This window comes from Aythya marila (assembly GCF_965140915.1).
Source record: "Aythya marila genome assembly, chromosome: 7".
Classification (NCBI taxonomy): Eukaryota; Metazoa; Chordata; class Aves; order Anseriformes; family Anatidae; genus Aythya; species Aythya marila.
This window is the reverse complement of record NC_139048.1, coordinates 16,518,976-16,541,757: the sequence shown is the minus strand read 5'-3', so window position 1 is coordinate 16,541,757 and position 22,782 is coordinate 16,518,976. Positions and strand designations below refer to the sequence as shown.

At 35.1% G+C, this 22,782-nt stretch overlaps 1 protein-coding gene across 5 annotated transcripts in view; it reads left to right on the top strand.

Moving 5' to 3' along the window:
* MYOF (myoferlin) overlaps positions 1-13,753 on the top strand; it is a 66,257-nt gene extending 52,504 nt beyond the window's left edge. For all 5 annotated transcript variants that reach the window (XM_082764499.1, XM_082764497.1, XM_082764500.1 and 2 more), the window contains 16 exons: positions 2,539-2,550; positions 3,825-3,923; positions 4,616-4,741; positions 5,468-5,623; positions 5,732-5,823; positions 6,777-6,947; positions 7,479-7,627; positions 7,800-7,939; positions 8,168-8,256; positions 8,342-8,437; positions 9,088-9,229; positions 9,526-9,625; positions 10,903-11,096; positions 12,056-12,165; positions 12,509-12,656; positions 13,113-13,753. In XM_082764499.1, the coding sequence (XP_082620625.1) occupies positions 2,539-2,550; positions 3,825-3,923; positions 4,616-4,741; positions 5,468-5,623; positions 5,732-5,823; positions 6,777-6,947; positions 7,479-7,627; positions 7,800-7,939; positions 8,168-8,256; positions 8,342-8,437; positions 9,088-9,229; positions 9,526-9,625; positions 10,903-11,096; positions 12,056-12,165; positions 12,509-12,656; positions 13,113-13,148 (1,860 nt within the window). In that variant the 3' untranslated portion in view covers positions 13,149-13,753. The remainder of the gene's footprint in view (positions 1-2,538; positions 2,551-3,824; positions 3,924-4,615; positions 4,742-5,467; positions 5,624-5,731; positions 5,824-6,776; positions 6,948-7,478; positions 7,628-7,799; positions 7,940-8,167; positions 8,257-8,341; positions 8,438-9,087; positions 9,230-9,525; positions 9,626-10,902; positions 11,097-12,055; positions 12,166-12,508; positions 12,657-13,112) is intronic.
* Positions 13,754-22,782: the final 9,029 nt, after the last annotated feature.

Here is a 22,782-nt window from a genome sequence, read left to right as displayed (position 1 = left end):
TTACTTTCCTCATACATGGAAAGTATAATGGATATTTATTTTATAGCAAAAAAGACTTCTCTAATTTTCGTCTGAATTAGGCCCTCTGTTCTAATATGAAAACTTTATAGATAGTACAGATGATTATTTTCTTTAGAAATTTTAAGAAAAAAGATTTAAATAAAAAAAAAATTGAACCCAGTGGCAATACTGCTATGAATTTTAATACCTGATTTAATCTATGATAGGGAAATTTTTTAATGCTACTCTAAAGTGAAACAATTTCTTTTAGAGTTTGACATCACCTGACCCAAATACAGTATAATACTAGACACAGTGATAACATGCATGTGAGAGAAGGAAACAATATTTGAAACAATTTAGGTTGAAATAAATAAGGAAGGAATAAGTGATATGCAGACCATACCCTAAGGACAATACAAAAATCCAAAATTACATCAATTGCATTCCAATTTCCAGTGTTTAAGCAGTATGGCAACAGCACTCAGCAAAATGACTTCTCCAACCACAGTGCATGTATGTATGTACAGAGCTAATGCATGGACCAGAATGGGGGCAGATGGGGAAAGAATGATAACAGGATGTAGTCTTGAGGCTGAGCTTCTCTTAGCAATCATTCCATAGAGAGATTTTGGAGGAAATGATGCTTATAAATCTAGCAGGATTAGTTACAAATTAAGGTACCCTTCTTTGGAAAGTCATAAATATCAAAATATGTATGTATGTTAGTTATGAACTACTAAAACGTGGATTTTTTTGTATTGCCTTATTTGGAATCTATCTACTAAAATCACCAAAATTAACAGGAATAATTGAGCCACACTATTTAAACTTTGTTCAAAAGTCAGCTTTGTGGAGAATAAAATAAATCTACAGTAAATAAAATTCTAACTCTAACTATGGTAGGGATCCACTACATCTTTTTTTTTTTTTTTCCTCCATAAACTTAAGATGTTCAAAAAGCTAACAGTACCTCAAAAATTGCACATAAAACAATCCATAGTGAAGTCAATGGATAGATTTTAAAAACGACAGTAATTGGTATATAGTTATTGCCATGTGAATATTTCACTCCAAAATCTCAAATTTATCATCATGGCTTTCAACCCCCATTCTATGAGCACATCCTGCTTACCAGTTTTAGGAGTAATAGTATCCAAATAGAGAAGACTCATTATTTGTTGGGGGAATTTTTAAAGATGGCCTGAAGGTTCATAACCTCTTCTTCCCAGAGCTGCCAAGTGCATTATTTGAAGAGACATTTGAAGGTGTATTAAGGGGAAAAAAAAAAAGGGGGGGGGAGTAACAAAAGTAACAAAACCAAAAAATGTCTAATTCCAACTCCTTAAGTATTATGCTCTAATGAATGACTCACAGATCGACACAATTATATTTTGTGAAAAGGCTCTAATTGGGAGTTCAAACAATTATTGTACGGTTATGCGATCTACCTTTCAAGGTATCAACATTACAAAACACCATTTAAGCTAAGTCAAATTTAAATACGGTAAAGAATTTAATTCCTGAATTTTGCAAATCAGTAATGGTACAACTTCTAAGAATAAATCACTGTAATTGCCTGTAGAAAAACAAGTGTCATGTTAACCTGAAAAAAAAAATGTCTAACTTCAAAATGGAAATACAAGATTACTAAATGTAGCAGGCTTGAATATTCCTGCAAGATAATTATTTTCAGAATAAAAATGGAAGTAATTGAATATGATACATCAGAACAATGTCATGACCTATTGATATATTGGGCATGTACTCATAAAATGTTTTGCATATTCTGCTTGGCTTTGCATAAAAAAATTATGGATTATGCCTTTAAATTAAAATACAATGGACAAAATGCAAACACTAGCACAAATTATACTAGCTTATTAGAGCTTACAAATGGGATGCATGATTCTTGCTCTAAATGGAGTATCTGATCATAATTGCAGTATCTGTGATTTAACAGGTGAAGCATTTTGGATTGAGCAGATTATTGCATTTACACAGATAAATCTGTAGCACATGTACTGATTGTTGTTGTACTTTATAATTCACATTTTTTTCAGACTCTTGAAACTCTATAGGCTGTAAACAACTAAAAAATGATAATACAAAGGGAAAATGTTCTTGTTTTAGTGTATTTTTCTATAAAGAAGTAGATACTCAAAAGGTACAAAAATCAATTTTATGTATGTGAACTTTGGAAAAGAATAAATTCAGTTTTGTAAGTGCTCTGATTTCTGATAAAAATGTATGTATGTATATATGTATATATATGGAGCACATATACATATATCTGCTCCACATTATATATATACTTTTAACATCCAGGCCATAATGACAGCAGAAAAAAAAATTATACCGTGTCTACATATCCCTAAAAACTTATAAATTATTGACATTAGCTACTTTAAATGCAAAATTATATACAAAAAAGCAAAGCTTTTAGAGTTCATTTAATTTATTAAATTCTACAAAACATCTCCTTATCATTATTCTTTTGTTCTTTTTTTTTTTATATAAATTGATCCTCATGAGCAGCTAACAGAAAAGGTAATGTATAATATATTTAAAAACCTATAAAATGCTTTCTTGTAAATAAGAACTTCAACTGAAAATCAGTACATCAATATCACTTCCTAAATGTTAATCATTAGGATGAGAACGGTAATCTTTGACTGTATTTGACATTAAATATACCATCAACTTGTAAAATGCTAAATTTAGGAAAAATATCTAAGATTGAAATAATAACCCCTAGACAGTAAAAAACAAACAAAAACAAACAAAAAAAAATCAAAACTTTACATTCAAAGATCTGTAATTTGTATAGTAGTTTAAGAATCTCTTTAAATCCAAACAGTCAAAGATTACAAAGCGAATGAATACCAATTAGAGTATGTTTTAGGGGCAAATGGTTATTACTATGCTAATCCCTGAGTAAAAATAAAGAAAATAGTACTCCGTTGGAAAAAAAAAAAAAAAAAAAGTGGTATCAGTTTTAAATAAATAAGTAAAGATTGGAAAAAAAGACACAGGAATACAGTTTTAGTGGAATGCGTAGATTGTATATATACATGTAGTGGTTGCATGTCTTAATATTTTTAAGAGTTCAAGATTTCATTGCTCCTTCTTTTTAACCACATTTGGTAATCACTAAGGAAGACCACTAACTGACTAGATTTTGTCATGGTACAGATGATGTCCACTGGTTTTAATGGAAAGATGTATGGTCAGATCAGTTCGAGTTACTTAAATGGGAATGCTGAAAGCAAGCTAGCATATTTTTTCCTCCAGGGGAAATAAATAAATCAACACGTTCACTTGTAGTTTTTACAAGAATGCAAATCCTGCAATGAATCCCAGACTTGATGGTGTTTTTCCTTAGCAGACAAAACAATGACTGCACCAGCTAAGTGTACATTCACTTCCTGTGACTTAAGCAATCTAAAACTTAAGTGGTTAGACTGTGCTGCACTGCTGGAAGATGGAGGAGAAAAATACATACAGCTCCAGAAAGCAGTCCTTTGAAATGGTTATCTAGACAGCAGTAATTAATTGCTTTGTTGGAGATGTCTCTCTCTTGACTAACAAGCTAGCTAGATGTCTAACCCTAGGTAAGAGTAATTCCATCTTTTCAGCCTTAACATTTGCATTCTATTCCTCTTGCAGATGAACTTTTACTATTATTTAACTGATAATGAGTTTTAGAGAATTTTGGCTTTTCCTGACTTTAACTGTTCATTGTGTCTGCTGTACTGTATGATATGACAGGCTTTAACTCCCAATATTTTTTTTTTTTTTTTTTTTTTTTTTTTTCTTTTAAGGAGGAAGAAATTGTGGATTGGTGGAGCAAATTTTATGCTTCAACAGGAGACCATGAAAAATGCGGACAGTATATTAAAAAAGGATATGACACTTTAAAGGTATTGCTGTTGATAAAAATAAATGAATATTTGCCAACGTTTGCAGACCCAAAACCTGGTCAGAGCCAATCCCTTCATTTTTTTTAAACACTTTTCAAAATTTAGCTGTACATGATTTCATTTAAAGGTTTATTATTAATTCACATGGTGAAATGAAAGTTTTAAGAAAAAAATCTTTAATTCTTTTCTACTTAATACTTCTCTTAATAATTGTAGCTAAGCATTTTAGTCTAACCTTCAGTCAAATGGAATTTTACTCCTAATCTTTTGGTTGCCAATCAGGTCCTAGAACTAAGCCTACAGATTGAAAAATAAATAAATAAATAAAAAGTATGAACAGACTGACGACAGCATCTTTTACTGTCCCTTTGTTGAAAGTTGAAGCCAGATCACTTTCATGTCTCATCTAAATACACCTAATGAAGAAAGTAAAAATAAATGTTGTAAAATGCTGTTTACTCTGTTTTTAACAAGACCTAAATAAAGCCTGATATCATGTTCTCCAAATATTGCATCTCTTCCACTCACTTAGATGTAAAAGTAAAAATAGCTTTTAATGCTTTAATTCCTTAAGGTATTCCATCAAATATACAGTACACATTGCAGTACCACACTGTTGGAGCTGATAGGTATGCTAATTTCTAAACTGTGTGTTTTCTTTTCTTTTTCCCTTTTTTTTTTTTTTCTTTAAGGTATACGACTGTGAATTGGAGAAAGTACCTGAATTTAATAACCTAACAGATTTCTGTGATACATTTAAGCTATACAGAGGCAAAACTGAGGATGGTGATGATCCATCAGTGGTTGGAGAATTTAAGGTAAATTTCAGGTAATGGGCAACAACAAAATGCTGGATGCAGTCTTTTGTTCTTAAGAGCTTATAATTTGAGTAAATCTACATGTAAACATTTCAGCAGAGTTAAATGCAAATGCTCTTACCTGCTTAGGTATAGGCCTTTTTTCACAGAAGGGACAGCTGCTCATGGCTTACATTAAATGTGATACATGGTAAGTTCAAAGAAATACCATTCCTGCTAATGCAGTCTCTCTGGGAACCTGTCTGTGGAACAGAACCTTCCCAGATAGTCCCTTGAACAGAGTCAAAGTTTCACCTGCAGACGTTCTCAGCAAAGTACATTTGTAGAATGAATTTGTGAAAAGTATTTTGTACTGTATCTGTGACTTTATGACTTTTAAAGATGAAAATAATGTTAACATCGGTTTAAAAATAACATAAATTGTTTTTGGTAAGGCAAATAAACATGAAGTATATTACATGTTCTTAGCAGGAGCAAGCTAAGTAATACTGTTGAAATTTTTAAGAAGTATATCAATTTCAGTCAGCTAGGGATATAACTTTGCCTTTGCTGTCTTACCCAAAACCCACTGAAGTCAAATGACTTCCAAGTGACAACTATTAACTTAAAGAAGGATATAATTTTCCTGTTTCTGTGTAAAACTGCGTGTATGCATAGGATAAATAAGAAAAAAATATATAGATTTTTCTACATTTATCTTGATTGAGTCTTTGTGTTACTTTTTAGGGATCCTTTAAAATCTATGCATTACCTGATGATCCCACTACTCCAACTCCTCCTCGCCAGTTCCGCGAGCTACCAGACAGCGGACCTCAGGAGTGTATTGTGCGCATTTATATTGTTCGAGCTTTGCAGCTTCAACCCCAGGATAATAATGGGCTGGTGAGACTTGATTTTGGAATGTCTGTGAGCTAACTCTGCTGTAATATATTTTACATAAAGTTAGTCTTATAACTACTTGTTAATAACATTTCTTCTTACTTTAAATAGTGTGATCCTTACATAAAAATATCCCTTGGTAAAAAAGTAATTGAAGACAGAGATAATTACGTGCCTAATACTCTCAACCCAGTTTTTGGCAGGTAACAAATTTTATTTTCCATTTCCGCATTTTAGAATGTTTCATGTTTTCTGAGAATGTCATGCAATTGAGATTAACCATTATCTTAAATATCTAGTGCTGTATTCACAGTTTTATACTGATGATTGTGACTGAAGTTACATAAGGTATTTCCCTTTTGTAATCAATGTACAGTGTAGGTGTTTGACTGGTCTAAATTTTTTGTATTACATGGGTACACTGCACAAATGCAGACAACATACATATATAACACAGGGCAGTTTAGTATAAGAATAATGAAATGTGCCTAGAAAATATGGAAAAAGTTTTAGTTCTGAAACTTTGGTGTCACAATGAATAACCAGTTCTTCCAAGTTCTTCTATAATGAATCTGGAAGTCTATGTTAAAAAGTCAGACTAGAAATTAAATCAAAAAAGGATACTGAGAATAATTTGCCACTAGAGTACTCAAAAGTAATGCATTCAGTAGCAGTGACAAACATCAGACTGAATACTTTGAAAGTAGATTCAGAGAATTAATTTAGGCAAATTCTCCAGTCTTTTTTGTAAAGGGCAGCAAGATGACTAATCCCTTCTAGTCAGACACTGAACATTTGGACCATATTTATTGAAACTCCAGCTGTGTGTGTATTGTGATTTAAAAATTTAGTAGTTCTAATTATGCAAAAAAAGTGGATTTTAACAGTGTGATTAACAAGAGCCACACTAGCTTCTTTCCAAGTCCCATTTCAAGCTGCTGCACAGAAAAACCCAAGTAATGCATTGTGTAGAAAGGAACTTTGAAATATCCATAGCAGTACAAAACAGAAATATTAATATTTACAAATAATGAAGTAGAGTATCAATGGTAACTGCTACTAGAATTATCAGCTGAACTGGAAGCATCCATTTAGTATGTTATATCAAAAATAAACATTCTGAGGGATAGTGTTAACTGGACGCTTTTATATTTAGAATGTATGAACTCAGCTGCTTCTTACCTCAAGAAAAAGATCTGAAAATTTCAGTCTATGACTATGACACATTGACTCGTGATGAAAAAGTGGGAGAAACCACAATTGATCTTGAGAACAGATTTCTTTCTCGTTACGGGTCTCACTGTGGCATCCCGCAGCAGTACTGCATGTAAGTCATACTGTCTGTTGAGAAGTCATCTGTACATCTGGTCTCCACTGTCTGTAACAAATCTGGACTTCCTTCATCTCAATTGTATAGTTAAAACAATTGTATGTTTTCTGATGCTTTTCTGTTGAGCTCACTGTATCATCTGAATTCCAAGTTAAGCTTTAAAGTCTTCAAAAGAGCCTTGACTGAAAACAATGACATAAAACATTTTAATTCTCTTTTCATATGGTAATGTGTGTTGTTTCTATACAGCGAACACATACTTAACAGTTTTCTGACCTATTCATGCTAATTAATATGAAAGAATCTGTTAATGTGTTATTTTGATATGTAAAGAAAAAGCATTGTCTTGAAAGGTAATTGAACTGGTTCAAAATCATGTCATTGTATCAGACGCAAGCAGCCAATCTAACCAGATATGTTGCTGTCCTTTCTGAATCGTTTTAAAACTAATAAATAAATTTAAGATAATTGATAAATACCTTGAATGTTGAATAATTTTAAGATATGTTTCTGTTGTTTTCCTAAAAGTTCTGGTGTGAACACATGGCGTGATCAACTGAAACCAACCCAGTTATTGCAAAACATAGCCAGGTTTAAAGGTTATGCTCCTCCTGTCATCTCTGAAAATGGTAGAAGAATTAACTATGCGGGACAAGACTATACTTTGGAGGAAGCTGGTGAGTTTGTTTAATTTCCTTCTTAAATTCATATTGACACAAATATAAAACTTTTCAGCTATTTTGACTTTAATGTACGCAGTTTTGTGCTCAATTTTAACTTTTATAAAAAAATTTCAAATGCAAATTCTGAGTCACGAGCCCCTGTTTTATTCCATTTATTTTGTTTCAGAAGCTAACAAAGTACTGCATCAGCATCTTGGTCCAGGTGAAGAGCGGCTAGCCCTTCATATCCTCAGAACTCAGGGTTTGGTACCTGAGCATGTGGAGACGAGGACCTTATATAGCACATTCCAGCCCAACATCCCTCAGGTACTATGAACTGGTTTTACTTCTGTTTCTTGAATGCAGAAATAGAGCATTCCTTTTGCAAGCAGAAAAGCCAAAATACATAAGGGTGCCTGAAGCCTGTACAAGTTCTGACACTGTTAACATGAATGAGCTAGAAATTAGTACTAATCAATAGACATTTTCACAGAATTACTGTGATAAACACGTATGCAGCAAACAATCCCTCATTCATTTTCTTTACTAATACAGGGAAAGCTCCAGATGTGGGTTGATGTTTTCCCTAAAAGCTTAGGGCCTCCAGGCCCTCCCTTCAACATCACTCCCCGAAAAGCCAAGAAGTAAGTATCTATACATATTGCACATCATCTGGCAGCCATGACAGAGGCAATTCAATTCTCTTTCCCCAAACATCATCTCTCCTAGGTATGTTTTACGTGTGATTGTCTGGAACACCAAAGATGTCCTTCTGGATGAAAAGAGCATCACAGGGGAAGAAATGAGTGACATTTATGTGAAAGGGTAGGAGCATCCTGTCATTTAACATTTGCAGATAAACGATGTTCAGAATATACTGGAACTGCCAAGAACATGGATACCAAAGATGATTTGGTTCAGCCAAGGCAGTGCACCCTTCACTCTGAAGTAGTGCTAACCTCAGATAAGTACAGAAGTATCATGAGATATAGCATGATCAGTTAATGTGTTGTGAAAGATCCCAAAAATTCAGCCTTACAAAAAAATAAAATCTAGAGGTGAGAAGCAACAGACAAGCTAGTGTGTTAGCTTCGGTACTACACAGCTTGGAATCTTGTTACATTTCGTAGTCTTAATGTAAAAAACAAACAAACAAAAAAAACAGCTACACAGCAAGATACTACTAGGCTATTGATCTAATTCTTTCAGAAAATAATAATAATAAAACTCACCGCAGTTGGAGTACTAGTCTTAGCAGATTAAAAGTTCAGTTCAGGTGTTTGTATTTGCAGTGCCAAATTTGAACCAAATAGGAAGCATGTGAAAGTCTCCATCCATGTGTCTATAGAAGCCTCTAGCTGTCCATGAGCAACTCCCGTGGCTTGTTTGCAACCACTCAAAACCATGGTTGCAATACAAATGCATACCAGTGTAGTTCCACTACAAACAGTAAATGTGTCTGTCTCTACTTTCAGATGGATGCCTGGTAATGAGGAAAATAAGCAGAAAACAGATGTCCATTACCGATCATTGGATGGTGAAGGGAACTTTAACTGGAGATTTGTTTTTCCTTTTGACTATCTCCCAGCAGAGCAACTCTGTGTAGTTTCCAAAAAGGTAGGTATTTCTAAAGATTTCAATACTTTGAATACATACCATAATTAGTCTGTTAATTTTTTCTGTTGCACATATAGAGGCAGCTTGGTTCATTTCTGCATAATTTTCTCAAGCTGCTATTGCAAGCAGATTCAATTTTTCCTTTGAGCAAGGAACAGCAGTCTCCTCTTTGCAAGGTCAAGGGATGCTTAATTTTTCCCCCTCCCACCCTAGAATTTACAACTACTAACAGACCACAGAATTGAATTTTCAGATGTAATTTTAAGAAGTTACTTGTGTTTTGTTTTTTAAAATAGGAACATTTTTGGAGTCTTGACAAGACAGAATTCAGAATCCCACCCAAACTGATCATCCAGATATGGGATAATGACAAGTTCTCTTTGGATGACTATCTCGGTAAGATTTCTAAGAATTATCATCATATCAAAGTAGGGTATAAAAACAATTTTAAATTATTGCATTAAAGTCTATATTTTCAAAGTTAGCTACTGAGCATGCAAGTACACTCCTGCCTTCACACAGTAGTACAGTGTTTGTAACTTGTGCTCATGAATTAATGGATACTCACTCAGTGAAAGCCTAACTGCAGGTAAACCAATATAATTTGTATTCATGTAAGTCTTACCACAACATGTGAACGGCAAGATAATCATAGAATCATTAAGGTTGGGAAAGATCTCCAAGATCATCTGATCCCTCTACTACTAATGTCACCCACTAAACCATGTCCCTAAGCACCAAGTCCAACTTTTAAATGTGTATGAAATTTCATAATGTGTATGAAAACTTACTTACAGCAAGAGTACTTCAATTCTATGTAAAGGAATTATGCTATAATAATGCTGTAAATTAGGTCAAACAATCTATTTCATGCTATTATTAATTCAGATTCATACAGCATCCTTGCTGAGGCAGGCCTTTACATACGTTCAGTGAAAAGCGTTGACTGAGAGGATTTAAGATTTCTTAACACCAGAGGATATTTTTTCTTATGGTATTTTTATTTAACTAAGTAACACATAGGAAAACAGAAGTATTGCAATAAAACATGTCATGCAAGAAGTCTTGCAAGAAATTTTGCACTTAGTCACTTTTGACTAATCTGAAGTTTTGCTCTAAAAATGACAAATACCGATTTTCAAAGTTGAATGCCGTAGCTTACACACACAAAAAAAAGACCTTATAGAGATACTGCTCTGCAGAAACTTCTCTACCCTGTTTTAAGGTAGATAAATCTTTAGATTACACGCAAACCATATAGCCCTCAAAAACTGGAAACAAATCATCAATTGATAACCATCATTAAAAAGTTTGGTAAATAATATGTTTAACTACCACAAATTACATATGCATTATATTGCTGTACTTGGTTATTTTCTGTTTAGGTACATGGGGGAAAACACTATTAAATATCAAGTCATGTTGCATTAAAAAGGAGGGGGGCAGCTTGCTGAGGCATTGTATCAACACCAATGCTTTCAATACCAACAAGATGGGTATAAACACAGCCTCTTACATGCCTCACAACATGCTTAGATAAATAAGAATGTAACACATGTGTTCATCACTTTTCCTCTAGAACATGCTTGGAGATAAAAGGTTTATGTTGAACCACTGTGCTTTTGGTTGGTAGCATTATACAATGCTTATTTTTTAATCTCTATGTCTTGCAGGTTTTGTGGAACTTGATTTACATAAAACAATCATTCCAGCAAAAATTCCAGAGAAATGCAATATAGACATGATTCCAGAATACAAGGCAGACAGTTTTCAGAAGGCTCCCAAGACTGCCTCTCTCTTTGAACAAAAATCTATGAAAGGATGGTGGCCGTGTTATGTTGAAAAGGATGGCTCACGCATTTTAGCAGTATGATTACTACTACTTTAAAAATTACTTCGCTTTACTCTTGGTTACTTGAAAAGAGACCCTTGCTTAGCTGTTATCTTTCAGTGGATAGAGGAGTAAATACTTGGTCCCATGCACAAATTCAGGAAGTTTGCTCCATCAACAATTAAACTATGAGTTTAATAATTTAATTCATTTATTTTGTCTTTAACTTTGTTTACCTTGAAGGACTTTGGCACCATGTTGAGTCCAGTTATCTCACCAAATCGACAAATATTGTTATTATTCGAATGAATTTAGCATGTTATTGCTTGCTTAGGAGAAACATTAGACATCTTAAATGAATTAAAGAATAAAGAAAAAAAGCTTAAATCCAAAGCTTTTTGAATATATATATATATATATATATATATATATATATATATATATATATGTATGTATTTATTTATATTTATATATAAATATATATATTTTATATATATATATAATTTATATACTGAAAATACAGACTGGCTTCTTGCTTATCAGAAGAACCAAAGCAATTTAACCAAACTTTTTTATTGCCAAGGATCTAATCTATCTGGAGATAAAAAATAATAATAAAAAAAAAAAATCCAACAGCAACATAAAAATGAGACACTTAATCATTAGGGAAAGATTCAGTCTTTGCATTGTTCTTGAAAGAAAAACAGAACTTTGTTTTGCCAAATTGGTAAAAGCAATACTTAGCCTAAAATCGAACTGCTAGTAAATTAGCAAAACCATTTTATGGACTGTATCTTTTTTTTTATTTGTCATTCTCTATGGCTGTATTGTGACACTGCCACAGTGCAGAAACAGGTATACTTTGAAATGGAAACATACATGTGCACACAAAAGAATCTTGTACAAGACTGCGCTGTTTAAGTATCAAACAAGTATTCTTCCTGCTGTTTCAGTAAGATGTTTGTTTCTTGTTTCGTGCCGCGTATTTTGTGAAGGGTAAAGTTGAAATGACATTGGAAGTTGTCAATGAAAAAGAAGCTGAGGAAAGGCCAGCTGGTAAAGGAAGAGATGAACCCAACATGAACCCCAAATTAGATCTACCAAAGTAAGATGTTTTTCTCTTACTAGCTTGAGAAATATGCATCTAGCAACTGATGCTCTTGACAAGATCTGCATGCAGCAAGTGACATATTAGACCTGAAATATGCTTTGCAAAACTGCGCTTATAAAAAGCTTATAAAAGCCATCTGTGTTTACTTCTGCAAATGTAAGGATAAAAAAGCAAGGTGGTTTCAATATAATAGCACACGTTTACTGAAATTGCTATCTTATACTAAAAAATTATCTATGTTTTTTTCAACTCTAAAACCACAGTGTTTTGCTGGGTTAGTTTAACTATTCCCTATATTTATAGTACAATTAATATTTTTTTTTCTTTCAAAATGCAGCCGACCAGACACTTCCTTCCTTTGGTTTACAAATCCCTGCAAGACAATGAAATTTATTGTGTGGCGCAGGTTTAAGTGGCTCTTCATAGGCCTTATTATCTTGCTGATCATACTCTTGTTTGTAGCAGTACTCCTCTATTCATTGCCGGTAAGAATTTTTTCAGTGTTACTGTTCAGCTGTAGTGTGAGGCTAGCTTTTATGAGTGTCAACAGCATACACCCCTTTCCTCCTACAAGAAATTCTAATCAGCTCAATTCTAGCAGGGAGATAGGGATTATATCCTTATACCTGTAAACAGTTCCAATGGATTTTTAATGATAAAGAAATAAGAACTACATTAAAACTGAAGATGAAGCTTGAAGACGGTGCTTTAGAGGTGTTACTAATGTACACAATTAAAAATTGTGTATGGATTTCATTCTATTTTACTCTGAAATATCTTACTTTACTATCTTTACCATATTTTAACTGAAATTAGCGTACCCTGAACATATTCTGATGTGGTCTAGGATCTTAAGTGTCTTTTAGAAAACTACACTGAAATATTCCATAAAAATATAAATCTTTTCACTTCTGTTGTTTCCTCTTTCCTCACTCCCACAGAACTACTTATCAATGAAGATTGTGAAACCAATTTAAAGAAGAGTTTTTTCACCTCATCTTCAATAGCAGTGAGGTTTTGCCCCAGGCTGTGGACCAAATTCAGCATGCTTTTTGTCTGCTACTATTTTGAACTGGAAAATAGATGAGAAGAAAGAATTTAACCAAGGTTAGCCAAGGTTCAAGGGGTCATGACTGGTGTTTTAAAAAAACACACAAACAAACAAGGCCTTTTGTCTTCAGTAACACCTACACATGGTAAGGTTCTGCCTTCCATTGCTTTTAAACTAATTTTTTTTATATATAAAAATCACTCAGGAGACTGCCTGCTCTTGCTATCTCTATTTTTATGGATACTTTTGAGAATTCATCTGTATTGGGTACACCTTGAAACTTTTTAATTTTTAATGTAATGCAAAACAAACCCTACTTATAATTACATATGCCTAAGAAACCTCACAGTGCAATCAGTAATGGGTCAGATGTTTTCAGAAAAGATTGCAGCATCATTCTACTTTAAATTCTTAATTATTGCACTGTAGACTTAACACTGTATGTATCTTGACAACGGCATGCACACAAAAATAAATACGTTAATATACTGTTTACTTACTGTAATGTAAAAGTGGTTAAATAAAGTTATCCACAAGTAAAATGCAAGTTTCCAGATTTCATTTCTTTTGCAAAACTGCAATGCATTAGGTATTGTATAGTGTCAATCAGAGGAAATAAGTCTACTAATCTGGATTTTATGGTATTTTATTATTGTCTTCACCGTGAAGAATAAGGAAATAATTCTGCACAAAATTCTAATGAATTTACTCATTAATGAGGAAATTAATAAAGAAATGAAACTTCTTGAATAATTTCATTATACTTCTTGGATTTAGAGATGATCTTGAATCAGAACATAAAGGGATATGCAATCTAGATCAACCCTGGTTTAAAACATGATCTGAATGCACAGTATTTTATTTAGACTCCTCCTAGTTACTATAGAACATAAAATGATCTGCACTAAACTCAGGTTTATAGGCTGGAATTCCACCTTGATGTTATGGAGGACCAAAGCAGAAGCACTCTCCAGTGCTTTAAATGTAAAAAATCTGCAGCAGAACTTGAAAACAATATTTTGTATGATAGTCACACTCTTAACTGCATTAAGATTCCTGCTGTCTTTAGAAGGATGGCAGTAACAACTGCAAGAATTAATTAGTCCTGAAAAAAAATCTGTTGTGTATTTAATGGCACACAATGCTTTTTACAGCACTGTAAAATAACCATGCACTTGTCAGGCAAAATAAAAAAAAAAAAATGTTATTGATTTAATTCTGTAGAATAAGCTATAGTAAAGGTATTACATAAATGTGAAGTCCTTTTGGCAAGAAGGGGAGGCAAAAGTAGCAGTCATCCTGTCAAAAAGATAATAACACCCATATTTTTTGGTTAAGAAAGTGTCAAGCATCTTGACCTATGAATGAGAGCTCAGAGCTGGAACTAACTATCCAGATGGATTGTCCCTTCACTAATGATGAAATAGCACTCCAGAAATAACCAGTAATTGTGTCACCTAATGTTTGATCATCCACTATTAAAATCTGTCTCAGTCGATGCCATAAATATGACAGAAGGTAAAAATCACAGCAGCCTTATTTTCATTGTATAACAAGAAAGTGTGTTACTTGTAATGGTTGTCATTAGCACAGCATTTAACTTTAAGGAGGTATTTAAGAACAGCATTCCTCAGAAACCAATTATGAAGCAGAGTATAGATATGAGCAAGCCTCTTCACCTAGTATTTGAAGAGGGGCAGATATTGCCCCTTCTGAGTTCACTGCCTACCAGATGCCTCTTTGTATAAGTATGCATAGGCTTGATAGTTTCACTATAATTATGCAAATGACACTTAAAAACATAACTGAAAAGTTTGAGAAGCCATTCTGCCTCCCAGCTTATCCCAATAACAAACAAAAGAAAACGCATGTTCACGTGCAAGAAAATGAGAACATTATCATTTACATACAATGCTAGTCAAATCTGTAATGCAGTGTAGTGGACTGTGCATGACTCCAAAGTAGAGTAGCTTTTTACCTAGCTCACACAGCAGCAAAGATTTAGCCCTATGTAGAAACAACTTTGTGCCATGCTTGCTGAGCCCTGGCTACTTGGATGCTCACTTAGGTCATGTTGCTCCCCTTACCAGCAACTGAGGGAAACACCCTCAGGATACAGTAAAAAGGGCAGAGTATACATGTACCTAACACTCTTCCTTTCAATAGGAAACAAATTAACCCTAGGAATTCCTCCTCCTGTGAGGTTGCTTTGCCTCAGTTAATAACTCAGTTAATAATAACCTGTTGAATATAAATGTCGATGATTTTTTAACTACTCCATAAAAATACAAGATTTTTGTCTTACTATCTTCAGTACTACAACTAGGCATACATCTCTAGTTGATCTTCACCCTCAGTCTGTGGTTTGGAACATAGGAGTCACAAGTCGCACATTTTTCTGATCAAATTTTCCTTCATGCCTGGAACAGGTCTATGCCACTCTTTCCACAAGGTGTGCACTTCAAGTTTACAACCTTTTAAAGCAGGTTGGGAAGTATAGCCACACAATCAAAAAAGTCAAATCCACCCTTCATCCACAACAAAGAAGAACAGGTCACGACAGATGATCAATATTGAGTTCCTTTCTTAGTAGTCAGGAGAACAAAGTGAAATAAACTCTGTTTTTCACTTCAGCAATTCCACAGGCACTGTCATCCAAAATATTTTGGGCTGTGAGCTGATGTGCCCAGTTCAAGAGCACTCCTGTCACAATTCCTTAGTGCACAGACTCTACGTTCCACAGAGATGATTATCTGGGTCCAAAGTCACTTCTCTGTTTTGGAAAAATCTATTTGATGAAGCTGCCTTCTCTGCACCTGACTGTCCTTAAAACATGAGATGATAGCTGGCTGAAACAGCCTGGTAAAGGCTAAAGCTAGACAGGAAGCACTTTTAACAAAAATGGCTAAATAAAAGCACTATCTCACTTGCCAACAGTACATCGGAGTCCTTCTGGCTCTGACACTGTGTTATGTTCAAGAAGCAGCAGCTGCATTCTTTGATACATTCAGCTTTCCAAGAAGCATGCTATTTCTTATCAGATGCCCCTCAAATGATGGTAAATGCTTCCTATATTCACCCCAAAATCTGACCACTGAAGCAGGCTGTAAGAAGGTTAACAGCTGCTGTCACATACTTTACAACTGCACAGATTATACAAGAAAAACTCATCATGTAGCTTGAGAAAAAATCAGCACCTAAACCAACTCGGGGTAAGATAAAGAAGGCCTAAACTCACCAACACCCACAATGTTCTTGCATTTCTTCAAACAACCACAAGATGACATCCCAAGTCTCATGTGTTCACGAAGACTTTGCAGTTTCATTCCTATCCTGAATATGGTTCACATATGAACAGTAACATTATTTAGTAGTTAAGGGAAAACACAATCCCATCGAAGTCCTTTGTTGCTAAGTGTATTTAGCAAGCACAGTTGTAAATGCATTTGGGACTTACCAATTCTACAAATACATATATATAATATTATACATAAATATATGTATAAATTATATATTCTATATATAATGCAATATATATAATATATATTGATATTAATTATAAATAATAAATGTATATATAGTTATATATAATATATATACAAATAGAAAGTGATTGAAAGAGAAAGGCTTGTCCCCACTGACTGGTGCTGCAGCTGTGAAAGTTTCCACTCTGTGCCACCAGATGCCTAAGTATCTACCAGCAACTTGAAAGCAGAACCAAATAGTGAGATTGCAGCACTCATTGCTGAATCTTGCGTATGTTATCTCAGCTAGTAAATAATACTCAGGGTTTTACTCTTGTGTAAAGTTGTGCGCGAAGAAAGCTGTCATGTATATATACAGGCAACTGAATTAGAAAGTAAATTCTCCAAAGGAAAAATAAAAGGGAAAAAAAATAAAAAGAGGGAACATAGACACTATGTCCACTGAGTCCAATAGCACTCTGACCACAAATCTACCCTTCAAAAAAGTTTGTCTCTTTTGTAAGCTTTTGCTATGGCCAACAGATGAAATCCGTTGACAAGTGCAAGATGAAGAACAGAGATCGGAAAACACATAGGTCCTTGAAGCCACCAAAAAGCTCTGAATACACTACAGTTGCTTATGAAAGACTCCAAAGCAGTTGTATTCCTTTCCTAGCCCTAACAGGTGCCACAACTAGCAGCAAAAAGCACTGGGACACTCAGAGGTACACAGATGCCCTGAACAGAGCAGTGGGACCACCAGCCAGCTCAAAAGGGATCTACAAGTGCCAACACAGAGTAGTGAGGCATTCACTGACTTCCTTTAGGGGAGTTACTTCATCATCATTGAGGGACAATGAGCCTATAGCATCTTCCCCCTCACAGCTCAGAGCTGCAGCAAGGTGCCAGCACTCATTCGGGACCCACAGACCAAACCACCTCTCCTCCATTCTTTTCTGCATCTGTGCTGCTACCACAATAGTGGTGCTGGAGGGTGTCCCCACCAACACCCTACCAGTAAGGGCACCCTTAGCAAGGTAACAGATTCAGGCTTCAATCTTTCAGGCAGAGAAGTGAACTGAACCTCCCCTCTGACTGTACTGCTTCGAGCACAAGCCTTCACAGATACTGAATCTTTTGGCCACGACTAAGCTTAAGTGTCACACTTCTCAGCTGTAAGAAGACACAGACACTTCCAGAAAGGAGAAGATGCAGAACTAGTAGCACCTGGTGAGTTTATATTAACCTTAAGTGCAACTGCTGTTAGGTGGTAATGAAACAATTACAGATTTGCACCTAAACTCCTCTTGGTAGTACCTCTTTAAACAGCCATGCCCTCTAATCAGATCTGCCAGTGAGAGCAAATGAAGCAATGCAGATGAGCAATATGAAACAGAAATTAAAGAAACAAAGTTGTACCCATCATCAAACAAGGAGCAATGAATAAACCAAGGTCATGCTGTTACAATGTTTGACAAAATTTTGACAATGAGAATAACCAATTAGGCCTCCTGTACAAGAAAAGATTAAGAGATCAGCACTAGCCTGAAAAGTGACAGAGTAACAAGAAAATACATCTAAAGTAAGCTACAGAGAGGTAGAGAACATAGAAATCAGATGATTTTATTCAGGGAATGTATTAAAACCATGTAAAACCATGCATGTGCACACATGAAAACTCCTTTCCCCTCAAAACCTTCAACTGAAAAGGCAAAAAAAAAAAATTACAAAAGGTTAGAGGAGACATTTTAGTGCAGATTTTAACTGTTGGAACAAACCGTCAGACCATATAACTCGATAAGAACAAAAGCTAAAATACCTCCCTACATTTACATATTCGGACAACACTACAAAATGAACAAGCTCTCACACTTCACTGCATCCCGTGCTTACTGGGAGGAATCCCCAGGAAGGCATTCAACTCGGGCCACACTGCACAACTGGGAGCAGCAGGATACACTCACAGCTGTGAGAGACACCCTTCCTTGCAGAATTCCCAAGCTTTCCTGCCTTGAGTGTATATTCCGTCTTGCTACTCAGGTTATCAGATAAAATACCATGAAGACACAATTAACTAAATTCTCTAAAGACCATGGATCAGCTTCAGAGTCACCATTCTAGCAGAGTACACCTCACAGTACACTGGCAGCATTACTATTTACTCCTATTCATTACCATGCCCTCAACCAACAAAATCAGAACACCACCGACTTCTTCCTTCACACTTTTTGATTGTTTTTAGTGTATGACTATCATCTTATTTGCTTCAAACCATAGTACTATAGAGTATTGACACAAATCGTGGAGGGTATGGCCTACAGAATAGTATCTTACGCTGATTTAGACATCAAACAAGGTATTCTCAAACCAAGTCCTCAGTTAGCAAGTCCCCTTGCCCCAAAGCTCTGTTTCAGGACTTCTGGCAGACTCAGTGGACAAGAATACATCTGTCACATAGGAATGACCTTCAGAAGAATTTATTTACTCATAGGAGGACAAATATAATGGGAAAACAAAAATAAAATTAAACAGCAAAAAAGTGCTGAGCCACCAGTCCACACATACTAGACATGAGGACAAACCTTGCAAATATGTAAACTAAGCAGTCAAGATACAGAATCCTTTAAGACACTCAGCAGCTACTCTAAGTGTAAAAGACAGATATAAATGTACGCTAACCCAATGAAAGCTCCAGTTTGTAGCATACCCCTAGATATCACTATCTGGGAGAAAAGCATCAGGGCTTCTGCAGCAGAATTCCAGATTTCCCAACATTCTTTTTCCTGATTTCGAGGGGAGAAGCTTTGCAGAAGTATTCTGTACATGAGTATGCTCTCCTGGATATATGAAGCCTTTGTTTTAATTAACATGCCTAACAAAAGTTTACTTCAGACAGCTGACAGTTTTCTGAAAGTTTTGTTCTGGCTGAGAATTGGTAACAGTCAATCAGTGCCCTCACTTCAGCCCCATGCTCTTTCTACTAGGGTGCAGGGAACACACTGGATTCAGCACCTCTGGGAACTCTATAGCTATTAGCTCCTACTCTAAAGCTCTGACACTCCCTGGCCTGGCACAAAAGATCAACTTCAGCAGGCTTTTTTTCCACAACTATTCCCATTTTGGAGTAGAAATGAAATTTCTAAAACAATTCTGCCCACATCAGATCCACCTAACCCAAAACACATATGCTCTACCACAGAATCCATCAGCCCTCTTGGCAAAGTCTGCACAGTGTACCTGATAGTGCTAGAAAATTAAGAAAGAAAATAGACTGAAACAAGTATTTATACAATAAACAGAAGTACTGGAACACCTGGGCAGATGTTCATCCTGGTGTTCCCATACAAAGGCTTTGTCACAGGGGAGTTGTTTTAGCTCTGGAGTCTGTTTCATGCATTGAAAATCCTGAAATAAAATGGTGATGGTCCCACTGTGCTGAGAGTTTAAACACACACACACACAAAAAGTAGACAGGTAGAAGCAATCAGCTCTGAGAAAGGATTTACTTGATTTACTTCAATTGCATACGTATATGTGCTGCGTGTGTTTTTAATTAGAAATCAGATGTCTCCACTCATCTTGCTCTGATCCATGCTGTGCCAACTTAAATCCTGCCAATGAATCTGAATAGTCAAACAAACCTCTGTCCCTCCCCAAACATCCACCATTCACATTAAATAAAGCACATAACAATGGAGGGAAAATAGACCTGAAAAGAGCTTATTTCCAAATGTAAAGGTCTAACCTGAGGGTAGCTATTTTCATGTAAATCAGAATTCTTCTCGCTCATATACATAGACCAAGAATTATCTGTTCACTTAACACTCTAAACTTCTCTTATGCGATTAACAGGGAGGAGCAAATTAAAGGAAAATGGAATGGAAATCCCCCAAAGCAATAAAAGAGAAATGTAGCTCCCAAACTATCAAAAGACCCAAGAGCAAACTTTTGCATTCGAGGCAATAAGGAGAAAAAAAAAAAAAAAGAAAGAAAGAAAAAAGGGGTTGAAACCCCAAACACATCTGGCACAGCACAAACTAGGCCAGTCTGGCAAAATATCGAAGAGTTCTGCTGTTAGCATCAGTTCTAACTGTTGATCTGCTCTTTGTCCCTACTGGAGCACATAGGAAAGCATCTTCAATTCAGTCAGCCTTACCTTTGCTCACGTAGTAGAGATGCTGATGCAGGGTTTCTGTGAGGAAATTACCTTTAAAACACCTTCCCACAGCAACTGTTCAGCATCTGGTCACCTGCTCCATAAAACTTCAACTATATTGCACATTTCCACTGCTGCATGTCACTTCTACCTCAAAAGCTGAGTTTCTGGTTTGGAAACTGGAATTCCCAAATGTCATTTCCAATATTTTTGGTCTGAATGCAATATATATATATATATATATATATATATTATATTATATATATATATTAATGGTGTGAAAGGAATTAAAGAGGGAAAGAAATCTATTACCCATCTGTGACAATAACATGCATGTTGGTTTTATCATAAATACTAATTTCCATGAAAAGCTGCAGAAAGCTACACAAAGTGCCTGCAGTAGTAGTAGCTCACATTTGAAGTAGGCAGAGGAACATGCAGAGGAACATGCACCCATGTGTTGCTGGAGCTGTACAGACCCAGGATTACAAACTGGAATAGTACATTGTCCCATTATCAACAACAGATGGACATACTCACACTACCTCAAATGAAATTTCAAGCTCAATGAAATTATCTTCTATTATGCATAATCCTCCTAAAATGAAGTGGTTACACTGTCCCTTCTTAGCTGATTTAGAAAAGGCCTCTCTACTGGTGTTTCTAACCCAAGTAAATTACTCTCAGCCTTGGGCAAAGTAGAAACTGTTTCAATTAGCCCATATAGACAAGGCCATGTCATGCAAACTGCCAATTTAAGTGCTACTCATTTTTTTTTTTATTTTTTTTTTAAACTAGGATCATGCCCTAGATATTTTCCCCCAGGGACAAATATCGAAGAGTGCAGATAAGAAAATGAATATATATAAACAAATCTGACAATATAACTATATAAAAATAACAATATAAATAAATAACAAATAAATAATATAAAAAAATCTGACATAAAAATCTGACCTACGCTATTTCCCACCCTATAAAATGTGAAAAGATTAAAGTACTTACTGTAATTTCAACCAGAAAATCATCTGGACCTTAGAAGAATGATATAAAACATTGTCAGAATATCCTGACCTGGTCTACTCTAACACTTCCTGTACTACCCAAGTTGTAAGAGAACAGTGAAAAAGCATACGGAAATAGCTGGCAGACATGACACCATAGAATGAACTCTGACATGGAAGCCAAGCGCCAACATGAAGAGATCTTGGTGAACTGTAGTCTTATTGAGTTGGCATTTTTCAGATGAGCCATTTGTAAATTGCTTTCATCTTTGTCTGCATTAAATAAGCAAGAGAATGAGTAACAGTGAAGGAATCAAAAGGAGACACAAATTAGCAGCGTATTGAATTATGCCATATGAGCTACTGCCTTGTAAAAATGTGGATGGAGTCTTCACAGAGTTTTCATGCTTTGTGATGTCACTAAAATATATATTAGGAAAAAGGTTAATAATTTACGTTTCTAGGAGGAAAAAAAAAAGCACTAGAAAATAGCAGTCTAGTAAGAATATTTATCAGAGAACATGACTGCTTCTGTGGATTGCTATCAAAGGACTCTTTCTCAAAAATCTCCTTTTCCCAAAGTCTACGTTACTATTCATCCATGACTGTAAAACAAGAAAGATCACAGCACACCAAGTTTCTCACAAATATAATACCAGTTTGACAGCTACGCCAAGAAGGAACCTGTCTGTTCTTTATGTGCAGTGCATTTCTCATGGCACAGTAAATCTGCCTGCACAGATGTCTGTATCTTCTCCATTACCACTTTTATTGTGGATAATCAGCTATTAACCATTCCTGACAGTTAAAAATAACCCCCAAACCTAAAACTTTCCTTGAGTTGCTTAGTTCCTTCAGGTAAGTACGTATCTCTGGAAGAACCATGCATGACTTCAAGAGGAGTACTTTTAACTAACAACAAAGCAAAAATGGTAT